This window comes from Megalobrama amblycephala, linkage group LG19 (genome assembly GCF_018812025.1).
Source record: "Megalobrama amblycephala isolate DHTTF-2021 linkage group LG19, ASM1881202v1, whole genome shotgun sequence".
In the NCBI taxonomy this organism is placed as follows: Eukaryota; Metazoa; Chordata; class Actinopteri; order Cypriniformes; family Xenocyprididae; genus Megalobrama; species Megalobrama amblycephala.
In genome coordinates this window covers 1,691,988-1,706,621 of record NC_063062.1, presented here as the reverse complement: position 1 = coordinate 1,706,621, position 14,634 = coordinate 1,691,988, and the positions used below count along the sequence as shown (strand labels likewise).

Genomic DNA, 14,634 nt, shown 5'->3' with positions numbered 1-14,634 from the left:
CTGAAGGGTTTAGACGGAAAATGAGGTCTAAATACTCTCTGGATAAAGTAGCTCAATTACCAGCCTGCTCTTGTGCTGAATACTCCCTTTGTGTTTCTGCACAAGGTCACTTATGTAAAAGCATCTGTACAGCCACATAAACAATAAAGCTTTATTAGATGTGAAATGGAGCTAGAGCTCTAAGTTCACTAATAAAAAGGTCATCGTGATAAGTCAAAGTACAAAAACTGCATTAACATCACCATGAACTGCACTGAATAAGATGGAGAATTTATATGATTTTCAAAACAGAACTACTGTGCTAAATAAGACAGATCTGCATCTTATCTCATCAGAAAGTCTATTTCTGGAGGTAGTTTATTCTCATTTATGTCTGTGTTAAAGTGTAATTATACATTTAAGTGTTAAGTAATAATTACATGTACTTGCTATAGGATTAGGATGTGATTTAGGTTAGTTGCATGTAATTATTCACAATTTATATGCAACAAGGACACTAAAATAAAGTGTTACCAACAAGTACAACCAAAAACACACACATGATGTCAACAGTATAAAACTGTTAGTTTTATTTTGTAGCTGAACCAATAAAAAAAGAGCACCAAACACCTTTTATTGACCTATTTTAATGACAGTGGAAGCTCATTGGCTGTCCTGGCTGTAGACCACGCCCACCTGTCTCCTGGCTTCATCCATGACCTCAGCCAGCAGCGCAGAGTCTGCGTGAGACATGCGTGAACTCTCCTTCAAACCTGCACCAGGTAACAAGCAATAAATGATCAAGAGTCCAGATCAGATGACTCTGTGAGCTGAAGGTCATTAATCCAGCGTTTCACAGAAGTGCCATCTTGTGGTTAAAGCTTGAATAACACGGATGTCATTAGTATTGATGATTACCTTTAAGCAGGCAGCGTCGGACCTCTTCTGCCTCGTAACGCATGCCTGTGCTGTTGATGAAGTTGAGAGGAAGGCCGGGTTCAGGCACCGGATACTGAGTCTCCACACCGTTCACGATCAGAGACGTCGGGCACCACATGTGAGCTGGAATCTGATCACAAAAATATCACAAAAGATTCAGGTCTGAAAGTGCAATATGTGCCTTAAAAACACTGAATATTCCTGTAGTTTGACTGATAAATCATGGCGCTTGCAACATAAAGGTCATGGGTTTGATTCCCAGGGAACAATAAATAAGAAAAGCTCCAAGCATTTTGAAGCATATCTTTCTTGTTAATTTAAAATGAAACTTTAAAATATGTTATCTTAAAACCTATTACATATTATTAAAGTAAAAAATGAATACATTTGCTTATTAAAATGTATTTTAAGTCTCTTTAGTCAGTTTTTTCATCATTTACTTGTCAAATATGTTTTTAATTTTTTTCAATGCTTTAAATCTTTTTATGACCTGTGAAGCACATTGAGATGCATTTTATGTCTGAAAGGTGCAAATAAAAAAAATATTATTACAACCCAAATTCCAGAAATGTTGGGAAGTTTTTTACATTTGAATAAAATGAAAACTAAAAGACTTTCAAATCACATGAGCCAATATTTTATTCACAATAGAACACGGATAACATAACAAATGTTTAAATGGAGAAATTTTACACTTTTATGCACTAAATGAGCTCATTTCAAATTTTGATGCCTGCTACAGGTCTTAAAATAGTTGGGACGGGGGCATGTTTACCGTGGTGTAGCATCTTCTTTTCTTTTCAAAACAGGTTGGCGACGTCTGGGCATCGAGGTTATGAGTTTCTGGAGTTTTGGTGTTGGAATTTGGTCCCATTCTTGCCTGATATAGATTTCCAGCTGCTGAAGAGTTCGTGGTCGATGTATTTTTCTCTATAGGTGAAAGTTCTGGACTGCAGGCAGGCCAATTCAGCACCCGGATGCATGCTGTTGTAAAAGCTGCAGTATGTGGTTTTTCATTGTCCTGCTGAAATACACAAGGCCTTCCCTGAGATAGACGGCATCTGGAGGGGAGCATACATCGCTCTAAAACCTTTATATACCTTTCAGCATTCGTAGTGCCTTCCAAAACATGTAAGCTGCCCATAACGTATACACTTACGCACCTCCATACCATCAGAGATGCTGGCTTTTGAACTGAACGCTGATAACACACTGGAAGGTCTTCCTCCTCTTTAGCCCGGAGGACACGGCGTCTGTGATTTCCAACAAGAATGTCAAATTTGGACTCGTCTGACCATAGAACACTTTTCCACTTTGAAACAGTCCATTTTAAATGAGCCTTGGCCCACAGGATACGACGGCTCTTCTGGACCATGTTCACATATGGCTTTCTTTTTGCATGATAGAGCTTTAGTTGGCACCTGCAGATGGCACGGCGGATTGTGTTTACCGACAGTGGTTTAGTTGGCATCTGCAGATGGCACGGCGGATTGTGTTTACCGACAGTGGTTTAGTTGGCATCTGCAGATGGCACGGCGGATTGTGTTTACCGACAGTGGTTTAGTTGGCATCTGCAGATGGCACGGCGGATTGTGTTTACCGACAGTGGTTTAGTTGGCATCTGCAGATGGCACGGCGGATTGTGTTTACCGACAGTGGTTTAGTTGGCATCTGCAGATGGCACGGCGGATTGTGCTTATTGACAGTGGTTTCTGGAAGTATTCCTGGGCCCATTTAGTAAAGTCATTGACACAATTGTGCCGATGAGTGATGCAGTGTCGTCTGAGGGGCATCCAATAAAGGTCTTCGGCCTTGTCCCTTCCGCACAGAGATTTCTCCAGTTTCTCTGAATCTTTTGATGATGTTATGCACTGAAGATGATGAGATTTGCAAAGCCTTTGCAATTTGACGAACATTGTTTTTAAAGTATTCCACAATCTTTTTACACACTCTTTCACAGCTCTGCCCATCTTTACTTCTGAGAGACTCTGCCTCTCTAAGACATCCCTTTTATAGCTAATCATGTGACAGACCTGATATCAATTAACTTAATTAGTTGCTTTTTCAGCCATTTGTTGCCCCTGTGCTAACTATTTTGAGACCTGTAGCAGGCATCAAATTTGAAATGCTCATTTAGTGGATAAAAGTGCAAAATTTCTCCATTTAAACATTTGATATGTTATCTATGTTCTATTGTGAATAAAATATTGGCTCATGTGATTTGAAAGTCTTTTAGTTTTTATTTTATTCAAATTTAAAAAAATGTCCCAACATTTCCAGAACCCGGGTTGTAAGAAGTGATGTGCTCTGCAGGCTTGCATCAGATTTAATCAAAGTCACTGTGGAAAAAAGCATCTGCCAAATAAATGAATGTAAATGTAAATAATCTGAATCACGATCATGAGATGTTTGGGTGCATGTGATTTATTTCTAACAATAAATTAACTTTAAAAGAAGTTTTCGCCAGAATGTGATGGCAGTTACAGTAATATGTCATCAAATATTTAGATTATCTAAGTTGAGAGCGGTTCTACATTAGCTGGAATGGAAGCCTTTAGCCTGGTTTAATAAACACCAGCATTCTGACATTGGCTCGTTTCCAACAGACCTTGATGGTGCCTTTGGTACCGACGATTATGGCTTCGTTTGGAAGCTCAGCGGCGATTGTGCAGGTGCAGACGGCCATTCTGTGTCCAGAGAACTTCAGCGTGATGATCATCGCTTCATCTACACCTGCGGATATTCCAATCAAACAAACGGTCAAACCTGTGTTTTGATGCTTTAAATGTTGTTATTCTGACCTGCGAAGAACATCAAGATGCATTTTATGTATGAAAGGTGCTATACAAAATATATATATATGCATATAAAATAATATCTTGTTTGTTAGCATGGCTCCTCCAGACCGGAGTGAGTTCAGTACCAGTGTCCAGACAGAATCCAGTTGCTTGAACACACTCCGGTTTCTCTCCGTTAAACACCATCAGCACAAACTGCAGGCAGTAGATGCCGATGTCGAGCAGAGCGCCTCCTCCCAGGTCCTTCTGCACGGCGCGCACCACATGCATGAGAGGCACGCCGAAATCCGCCTGCACCACCTTCACCTCACCCACCTCCTTCTGGGACAGCAGCCGGCTGATCTCCACAGAGGCCGGAAAGAAACGGGTCCAAACGGCCTGCAGAGGAGAGCCAGAAGACATGCTGCAGTACAGTACAGTGTGCAGATCAAACCCGAACACTTGAAGATCTGCTCACCTCCATGAGGAAGACGTCGTTCTTCTTTGCTGTGGCGATCAGTTCCTGAACTTCCTTCAGGTTCATGGCCAGCGGTTTCTCACACAGGATGTTCTTCTTGGCGTTCATGAAGAGAGCGCCCACCGACAGATGATGAGGGTGGATGGTGCCCACATACACCACGTCTGAAACACACAACCGTCATCAACACATCATCTCTACACTCTCACACCACAGGACACGACACATCTGGAACAATCCCACTGGAATACATTTGCACACGTGCACTGGACATCTGTCAGTGTGTTCACCGTCCTCTTTATTTGAGTCATTATTGAATCATCATCGTCATTTTCTGCAGGTAATGTTTTGTAGTATGGTCAACCTGGTTTACCATGCTACTACTACTATAGTGCTACAACCATAGTGCTACTAACATACTATTACTACCATACTACTACTACCATAGTGCTACTACAATATTACTGCAATACTATTACAACCATACTTCTACTACAACAATATTACTATACCATTACTACCATACAACTACTACTACTAATACTACCATACAACTACTACCATAGTGCTACTACAATCGTACTACAACTATTACTACTACTACCACCATAGTGCTACTACCATACTACTACTACAACTATAGTGCTACTACAATACTACTGCATTACTATTACAATACTATTACCATACTTCTACTACAACAATACTACTACAACTACTACTCTACCATTACTACCATACTACTAATACCATACTATTACTACTATACTATTACTACCATACAACTGCTACCATAGTGCTACTACAATACTACTACAACTATTACTACTACTACCATACTGCTAAAACCATACTACAACTACTACCACTGTACTACTACCATACTACTACTACTATTACTACTATAGTGCTGCTGCTACTACTACCATACAACTACTACAACAATACTACTATACCATTACTACCATACTACTAATACCATACTATTACTACTACTACTACTACTACTACTGCTACTACTATTACTACCATACAACTACTACCATAGTGCTACTACAATACTACTACAACTATTACTACCATACTGCTAATACCTTACTACTACTACTACTACTACTACTACTACCACCACCACCACCACCATTCTACTACTACTACCACCACCATAGTGCTACTACCATACTACTACTACTATAGTGCTACTACATTACTATTACTACCATACAACTACTACTATACTGCTACTACCATAGTGCTACTACAATACTACTACAACTATTACTACTACTACCATACTGCTAATACCCTACTACTAATAATACTACTACCACCACCACCACCACCATACTACTACTACTACTACCATCACCACCAGTACTACTATACTATTACTACTATACTGCTAATACCATACTACTACTACTACTACTACAACCATATTGCTACTACCATACCATTACTACCATACTACCACTACTACTACCATAGTGCTACTACTATAATACTACTACCATACTGCAACTACAATACTACTACTATACTATTACTACCATACTGCTAATTCCATACTACTGCTACAACCTATCACGTTTCCGCCCACTGCTGCTTCCTTCCACTCCCCACCAGAGGTCTCCATTTCACCATTAAGACTTTTTCATTGCACACACTGGACTACATTTCCCACAATCCCTCAGGTATTTCAGTAAAATAGATGATTTTATCTATGTGACGGGAGAACAGACGGAGGCAGTTTAATGGACACATGATGATGGCAGTTTTGCACAGACGCTGTTCTGAGATCAGTATTTTGTCTCACCGATCTCTGGATCTTTGGCCAGCTCTTCATAGCTGCCGTATGCGTGTGGGATGCTGTGCTTCTGCGCAAACTCCTGCGCACGCTTCAGGTCACGTGCAGCAACAGCCACCACCTGTATTCAGCAATAAAACAACATTTATCATTCTTAAAATTATAATAATAATAATAATACCAGATTTCATGCTTTATGTAAATTTGTTTAGATTTTACTTTACAATCTTTATATATTAGTACATATACCGTTATTCTTGTTGTGCATAATTAAACGCTATATATTATATGCAACAATGTATATGTTCTCGTTGTGCATAATTAAACGCTTTATATTAAATGCAACAATGTATATATTTTTGTGCATAATTAACGCTATATATTACATGCAACAATGTATATATTCTCGTTGTGCATAATTAAACGCTATATATTATATGCAACAATGTATATATTCTTGTGCATAATTAAACGCTATATATTATATGCAACAATATATCTATTCTTGTTGTGCACAATTAAACGCTATATATTATATGCAACAATGTATATATTCTTGTTGTGCATAATTACACGCTTTATATTACATGCAACAATGTATATATTCTCGTTGTGCATAATTAAACACTATATATTATATGCAACAATATATCTATTCTTGTTGTGCATAATTAAACGCTATATATTATATGCAACAATGTATATATTCTCGTGCATAATTAAATGCTATATATTATATGCAACAATGTATATATTCTCGTTGTGCATAATTAAACACTATATATTATATGCAACAATATATCTATTCTTGTGCATAATTAAACGCTATATATTATATGCAACAATGTATATATTCTCGTTGTGCATAATTAAACGCTATATATTATATGCAACAATATATCTAATCTTGTGCATAATTAAACGCTATATATTATATGCAACAATGTATATATTCTCGTTGTGCATAATTAAACACTATATATTATATGCAACAATGTATATATTCTTGTGCATAATTAAACGCTATATATTATATGCAACAATATATCTATTCTTGTTGTGCACAATTAAACGCTATATATTATATGCAACAATGTATATATTCTCGTTGTGCATAATTAAACACTATATATTATATGCAACAATATATCTATTCTTGTTGTGCATAATTAAACGCTATATATTATATGCAACAATGTATATATTCTCGTGCATAATTAAATGCTATATATTATATGCAACAATGTATATATTCTCGTTGTGCATAATTAAACACTATATATTATATGCAACAATGTATATATTCTTGTGCATAATTAAACGCTATATATTATATGCAACAATATATCTATTCTTGTTGTGCATAATTAAACGCTATATATTATATGCAACAATATATCTATTCTTGTTGTGCATAATTAAACGCTATATATTATATGCAACAATGTATATATTCTCGTGCATAATTAAATGCTATATATTATATGCAACAATGTATATATTCTTGTGCATAATTAAACGCTATATATTATATGCAACAATGTATATATTCTCGTTGTGCATAATTAAACGCTATATATTATATGCAACAATATATCTATTCTTGTTGTGCATAATTAAACGCTATATATTATATGCAACAATGTATATATTCTCGTGCATAATTAAATGCTATATATTATATGCAACAATGTATATATTCTCGTTGTGCATAATTAAACGCTATATATTATATGCAACAATGTATATATTCTCGTGCATAATTAAATGCTATATATTATATGCAACAATGTATATATTCTCGTTGTGCATAATTAAACGCTTTATATTACATGCAACAATGTATATATTCTCGTTGTGCATAATTAAACACTATATATTATATGCAACAATATATCTATTCTTATTGTGCATAATTAAACACTAAATATTATATGCAACAATATATCTATTCTTATTGTGCATAATTAAACGCTATATATTATATGCAACAATGTATATATATGTTTGTGCATAATTAAACGCTATATATTATATGCAACAGTGTATCAGTTGTCGTTGTCGCTGTTTCTCCGCTGCACAGTCAAGTTTCCGGATTCAGATGTGGTTTGTTTACACTCAGCAAATCCTATAAAAGTTTGTGGAATGCATCATTAAGTGTGTTATAGTTGAGACTCGATGCATGTCAGCTGTCAGTATCAGTATTAGCTCGATTAACGCCTTCATACAGCGACAGTGCGCGTGTTTATCGTGTAGTTTGAAACTAAGCAGAAGTTCTTCAGGAGTCTCTCAGGTGTGTCTCTCTCTCTGTACCTGATGCTGTTCCGGCGGGAGAGTCTTCAGTGCCACTGTGAAGTCATTACTGATTTTTCCAGCGCTGCAGATTCCCCACCTGATCGCCATGATGCCGTCTCTCACTGTGTGTGTGTGTGTGTGTGTGTGTGTGTTACTGTAAGATAGTGACAGCTGATAGGCGGTTTCGGAACGCTTCGTGAAGCTTCGAAAGATCAGCTAAACATTTGTTTCTAACCAGGGATTCAAAACTACCAAAGTCACGTGATTTCAGGCTTTGTTACGTCATAGCTGTTTCGAAACGTTTCTACATTTCAATAGTTCACCGCTAGGGGGCGATCTTAGTTTCATGTGAACCAGTGCACAATATACAGTTATTATGACACACTGTTGTCCATGCTGGAAAACCAGATAATTATACATATGATTTTTTTTTTCTTTTCAAGAAAAATGTAATCTTGTACTCTAAATGCAGCCATAAATGTTAATAAAAAACAAATAAATAAATGAAAAATGATTGCCACAATTATTTTAAGTTTTTTAAAATATTGATTGGTTCTAAATGGAAGCAAAAGACAGATAACTATACATATAACTATAAAAAAAAACTTATATCCACCTTATAATTTTGTAAGAAAAGATTCAACACATTCCACTGTTAGGGTCACATTTATTGTGCACAATTTTCTACACACATGACTTTTATTACACAAATGTTCAAACATGCTCTTTTCCTGAGAAGCATCGTCCAGTCAGGCAGAAATGGAGGGCAGTCATTGGCTGTCCTGTTTATAGACCACGCCTATCTGCCTCCTGGCCTCATCCAGGACCTCAATTAGAAGCTCGGAGTGTGTCAGTGACATCTTACTGCTCTCCTTCAGTCCTGTAAGACAGATGAGAGCCGCTCAGGACGGATACTTTTAACAGCATGACACAGAGAACTCATGGGATATATTTGTGTTTTACCTTTCTGGAGGCACCGTCTCACTTCTTCCGCTTCGTACCTCAGTCCGGCACTGTTCTCGAAGTTCAGAGGCAATGGAGGCTCAGGAAGAGGAAACTCCGTCTTTTTCCCATTCACCTCCAGAGTGGTTGGGGCGTGCATGGGATTCGCCACCTAGTGCACAGAGCAGACGACAGATCAGTATGCATACTAATGCATTACTCTGCATAAAACATCACTGGTTTGTAATTACAGCTGTGGCTCAAACGGTAGATCACGGCGCAAGCGACATCAAGGTCATGGGTTCGGTTCCCAGGGAATGCATGAACTGACATAATTTTGAATGCAGTATTTGTTGCTTTGAAATGATGTGAAATGAAGGACCACGGTAAGCCTCCAGAAACCCTGTGTGTGTCTGTTCTCATTCAGTCACTCACTCTGATGGTTCCTTCGGTTCCACAGATGGTACCGTCGTTTGGAAGCAGACAAGAGATAGTGCAAGCGCATATTGCCATCCTGTTCCCGGAGAACTTCAGGACCACCACCGTCGACTGATCGGCTCCTGAGATGCACAAATGAACCAAAGATCATGTTCAGTTCATCTGGAAAAAATGCCCTCTACAAGCAAAGAACCATCTCAGATAAAAACCTTTGTTGCACTTGCATAAGAATATTGACTAAAACTGATAAAAATGACCAAAATACACAACAAAATTACTAAAACTTTAACTGAAATTAAAGTGAAAACAGATATTGTAAAAATTAAATTTAAAATATTAACAAAAACTATAAACTAAAATTATATAAACATTAAAAAACTAAAACTAATAAAAATGACTAAAACATACAACAAAATGATTAAAAATGTAACTGAAATTTAAGTGAAAACAGAAATTAAATCATTCAAAATATTAACAAAAACTATAACAGTATCATATTAAGATATAAAACTCAAACTAAAAACTAAAAATATATAGTCATATTAAAATAATAATAATAATAATAAAATATTAAGGGACCAAGTCTAAAGAAGTAAGCAAGAAGCAAAATCATCAGTAAAATATAGCATTTTATTTAAAAAAATGTATTGTAGGTAGTGGCAATTTAATATTTTGTTCAGTTGTAGCGCCACCAACTGGCGCAATCTCACCACTTTTTTTTTGTGCCAAATTAGGTTAAAATATCTGATTTTGTTATAGACATGTATATGTATGAGTACATAAAAATTGCTTTGATTGCATTTTTTTGTGCCACTTACCATCACAATTTTGGCATTTTGGCTTTAATGTATAGCCAACAACCTATGCTTCCGAATTTCCTACGATGGTTTTGTCTCGAACGGTTTTGAAGATATTTGCGAACGTTGTTTTAACGCTTAATCGAAATGTTACACAATCCATAAGGTGAAACCTAGCATGTTAGGTATCGTTTGACTCGGCAGGAATCTAAGGAGATGATTCCCATTAAACTATATCAACCACATCAAAAGTTATGAACAAATGAATATTTAGTTTCACCACTAGGTGGCGCTGTCTTGAAACCTCTCAGGCTCCTTCAGGCCATCGTGCTCTTCTATGAATTTGTTTGCGTATTATTTGAGAATGAGCATAGTCTGAAGATGATCTGACTTGATTTTCATGAAAATTGGAGCAACCGTGTAGGAGGAGTTCGGCAGGAAAAGTTTCATGACAGAAAATGACGTCATTGGGTGCAATCGAATCATACTGAGCCAAGGAAATGAGTAAATTGAGTAAATGAGTCAAATTTTGAACAGGTGGTGGCGCTAAAGAGATTGAGTTAGAGACTCAAATTTGCTATGGTGACAGTTCAGACTGACCTGTATCAGTTTGCCAAATTTCACAAATGTTTACCATGCGGTTCTATGGCTGCCATAGACTTCCAGAGTGGAAGTGAAAGAATAATAATATGTGCGTATGCACCTTCGGTGCTTGGCCCCTAAAAATCACCAAAAACATACAACAAAATTACTAAAACTTTAACTGAAATTAAAGAGAAAACAGAAAAAGTAAAAATAAAGTAATATTCAAAATATCAACCAAAACTAATAGTATTTCAATAATACTAAGATGATATAAATAAACTAAACCTATATAGAAATATTAAAAAATAAAATACAATAAAAATTACCAAAACATACAACAGAATACTTTAACTTTAACTTAAATTAAAGTGAAATCAGAAATTTAAAAAAATCAAATCAAATTCAAGTATCATATTAAGATATAAACTAAAATTTTATGAACATTAAAAAACAAAACTAATAAAATTACTAAAAATTTAACTGAAATTAAAATGAAAATTTTCCAAATATAAAAAAATCCCTACAATAGTATATTATACTAAGATATAAATAATCTCAGACTAAAAACTAAAACTATATATATATAAAAAAACGTCTCAGGTTATGCATGTAACCATGGTTCCCTGAGAAGGGGAACGAGACACTGCGTTCGAAGACACCAATGTGTCAGTGCGAGTTTCCATTCGAAAGCGAACTAAAACTAATAAAAACATGTCTTAATGATAATAAAATAACATTGCGGCAAACACACTTGACATTAAAGCTCTTTCTGATTCTGATTTTGATAGTATATTCAGTATTTGATTTGTCTCCCTTGTTCAGACAATTGCTGCAAAAGCAACACAATCCTGCATGTGTATTTATACGTCTTTAGAATTTAAAGATACGATCTCATCTCTGTACCCGAGGGCAGCAGGACCGCTGTGGCGTGGATGGACTCTGGTCTCTCCCCCTTGAACACCATCAGTGCGAACTGCACAGTGTAAACGCCGATGTCCATTAGAGCTCCTCCGCCCTGCTCCCTGTCTGTGGTGCGCGTCCGGTCCATCAGAGGTAAGCCGAAATACACCTTCACCATCTTCACGTCCCCGATGGTGTTTTCTGAGAGCAGCCTGCCAACCTCAGCGTACACCGGAAAACACCTGGACCAGACAGCCTGAGAGAGACGGATGCCGTGTTTCATTTTTTAGGACAGTTAAAAATGTCTTTCATGAAGATGCTGCGATTACCTCCATGAGGAAGACGTTGTTCTCCTTGGCGGCTGAGATGAGCTGCTTGACCTCTCGGAGGTTCATGGCGAAGGGTTTCTCACACAACACGTTCTTCCCTGCGTTCAGGAACAGCAGACCCACCTGAAGATGATGTGTGTGGAGAATACCGATGTACACGACATCTGACAGAGGACATGATGACAGAGAGATTTTGAGTATGCATATAGAAAAAGAGTTAAATCAACTCTGCTTAGAGTACATATGGTCCCTCTCTAAATAGTGTTAAAATAACACTGAAGCAGAGTTAAAATTCAGTTGTATTTTTTGTGTTTCTCTTTTCTTCATTGATTCTGCTTGTTAGCAGCAGGCGTTCATCACTAATGCTCAATCATCACTTAATTGCTTAATTATCTCATTAACTTTAACTCTGCTTCAGTGTTACTTTAACACTATTTAGAGAGGGACCATATGCGCTCTGTGCAGAGTTGATTTAACTCTGGGGATTTTTCTGTGTACTGATATATTTATCTATGATAGTAATCCATTTACTCACCGATATTTTTATCCTTTAGCAGCTCATTGTAACTGCCGTATGCATTTGGAATATCATGAGTCTTTGCAAATTTCTTTGCACTTTCTAGACTTCTTGCTGCAACTGCAACTATCTACAAAACACACACAGAGAGAGAAAGTTAATGATTATAGACTATCACATTAAAAAAACAGATGTTTAGTTCGGGCTGGACGGTACCTGGTGATCTGCACTAGAAAGTGTCTTCAGAGCTACACAGAAATCATGACTGATGTTTCCAGCTCCACAGATTCCCCAGCGAGTTGCCATGTTCCTTCTGACGTCCTGCATGAACAGTCGTGCATTTATCTGCGGTCCAGAGTGCAGGTGAGCATGCAGATGTCATGTGATCTGATAAAGTGTAACTTTGTGATTGGAAACGGCTGTAAACGTCTGTCTCTGTCAGTCCTAGATTTAGTTCTGCTGTTTGTATTTGTTAAAGATTAAACATGGGGCGGCACATCAATGTGTTCAAGGCTGAATTTGATGAGCTTTTAGTGACTCAACACAAATCAGATCCTCATTAAATGTGTCGACTAATGATGAACAAGCATTTTTCTTACCTGTGTTATTACTGTATAGTATGCTTGTGTAATGCATGACAAGAAAACATGCTACATCACTCCCTATGGAGACCTGCCAAGATTATAAACAAATATGCATCAAAACATTTTGAGGCCTATTAAATGTAAAAGTGGAAAGGTTTTCAAAATAAGAATCTGTAATTTGTTCTTAAAGGTTAAAATGATATTTAAATGTTTAAAGTATTAAATCTATATTTTACATTTTCCACATTTATTAAACACATTTTTGCTTCCACAAGTTAATTTTAACTAGTCCTGTGCTGTGATAAATTAATTTACCTTATACTATAATAAAAATAATATGCAAAATATATAATAATTTAATGACATTTTAAAAATCAAATAAGAAACTGTAGTCAAAAAGGCTGTCAGTCAGTCACTAGGTGGCGCTGTCACACCTTTATAAAATCAAACAGCATTCAGCTTGTGTAGACAATTCAAATACAACACACTCAAATGGCAAACAAAACATATAGAAAATGAGCATTTTATTAGCATATATATATTACATATGAGGCTAACAATAACCATCTAAAATAAAAAAAAACTTTGCAAAATGCAGAAATGTGAGATGTGAGTGTGTATAATATTATATATAATATAATTAACATAATATAATATAATATAATATAATATAATTCAATATAACATAATAATATAATATAATATAATATAATATAATATAATATAATATAATATGCAAAGTATTAAATTAGTAGAAGTCAATGGAAATTCCCACCACAGAAAGACAAGTGTGTGTGTCATTGATAACTCTGTCAGGTGTGTTTGGGGTCAAATTATCAATGATGTCGCTCATCTGAGGGATGCTGGGATGCTGTGTGCCGTCGTCATGACAACAAGGTACCAGCTGGGCAATCTGTATGCAAATGGCAGCGCGCGGCCTAATCTCGCGCCGGTATGGCAGGACCTGGTTGCCATGGCAACGCAACCCTTGGGTTTTTTTTTTACGCTTCACACCGGAACCAACCTTTTCCCGGTTATTTCGTGAGAGAGAGAGAGTTGTTAGATGTTATCATGACCCAAAGTATATTGGCATTCGATGGTAATATCATATTGTGGCTTTATGGACAGATACTTGCATGTGTCAATATATTATTAATGTTCTACCAAAATCAGAGTCAAATGGAGTTACAAGGTTTCTGACAAGCGAATTTCGGACAGCATCTGAGGCATCAACCTACAGCTTATAAAGTTTACTGTAGCTATGTGG

General features: G+C 36.5%; 2 protein-coding genes across 2 annotated transcripts; both read right to left on the bottom strand.

Moving 5' to 3' along the window:
• Nucleotides 1–540: 540 nt before the first annotated feature.
• Nucleotides 541–8,542, bottom strand: dhdh.2 (dihydrodiol dehydrogenase, tandem duplicate 2). Its single transcript, XM_048169537.1, has 7 exons — nucleotides 8,294–8,542; nucleotides 5,990–6,101; nucleotides 4,174–4,337; nucleotides 3,842–4,094; nucleotides 3,527–3,651; nucleotides 898–1,048; nucleotides 541–752 (listed from the first exon to the last, which is right to left on the bottom strand). Exons 1-7 carry the CDS (start codon nucleotides 8,381–8,383, stop codon nucleotides 643–645), a joined length of 1,005 nt encoding a protein of 334 aa, XP_048025494.1. The 5' UTR covers nucleotides 8,384–8,542; the 3' UTR covers nucleotides 541–642.
• Nucleotides 8,543–8,925: 383 nt separating this feature from the next.
• Nucleotides 8,926–13,130, bottom strand: dhdh.1 (dihydrodiol dehydrogenase, tandem duplicate 1). Its single transcript, XM_048169428.1, has 7 exons — nucleotides 13,000–13,130; nucleotides 12,802–12,913; nucleotides 12,267–12,430; nucleotides 11,941–12,193; nucleotides 9,653–9,777; nucleotides 9,239–9,389; nucleotides 8,926–9,155 (listed from the first exon to the last, which is right to left on the bottom strand). Exons 1-7 carry the CDS (start codon nucleotides 13,108–13,110, stop codon nucleotides 9,046–9,048), a joined length of 1,026 nt encoding a protein of 341 aa, XP_048025385.1. The 5' UTR covers nucleotides 13,111–13,130; the 3' UTR covers nucleotides 8,926–9,045.
• Between the last annotated feature and the right edge of the window lie 1,504 nt (nucleotides 13,131–14,634).

Coding starts and splice junctions, on each gene's coding strand:
- dhdh.2 (XM_048169537.1), bottom strand. CDS start 8,383: ATGGCGATCAGGTGGGGAATCTGCAGCGCTGGAAAAATCAGTAATGAC. Junction 6,102..8,293: donor TCCCGCCGGAACAGCATCAG/GTACAGAGAGAG, acceptor TGCTGAATACAG/GTGGTGGCTGTTGCTGCACG. Junction 1,049..3,526: donor GTACCAAAGGCACCATCAAG/GTCTGTTGGAAA, acceptor TTTTGTGATCAG/ATTCCAGCTCACATGTGGTG.
- dhdh.1 (XM_048169428.1), bottom strand. CDS start 13,110: ATGCAGGACGTCAGAAGGAACATGGCAACTCGCTGGGGAATCTGTGGA. Junction 9,390..9,652: donor GAACCGAAGGAACCATCAGA/GTGAGTGACTGA, acceptor TCTGTGCACTAG/GTGGCGAATCCCATGCACGC. Junction 9,156..9,238: donor GAGACGGTGCCTCCAGAAAG/GTAAAACACAAA, acceptor TCTGTCTTACAG/GACTGAAGGAGAGCAGTAAG.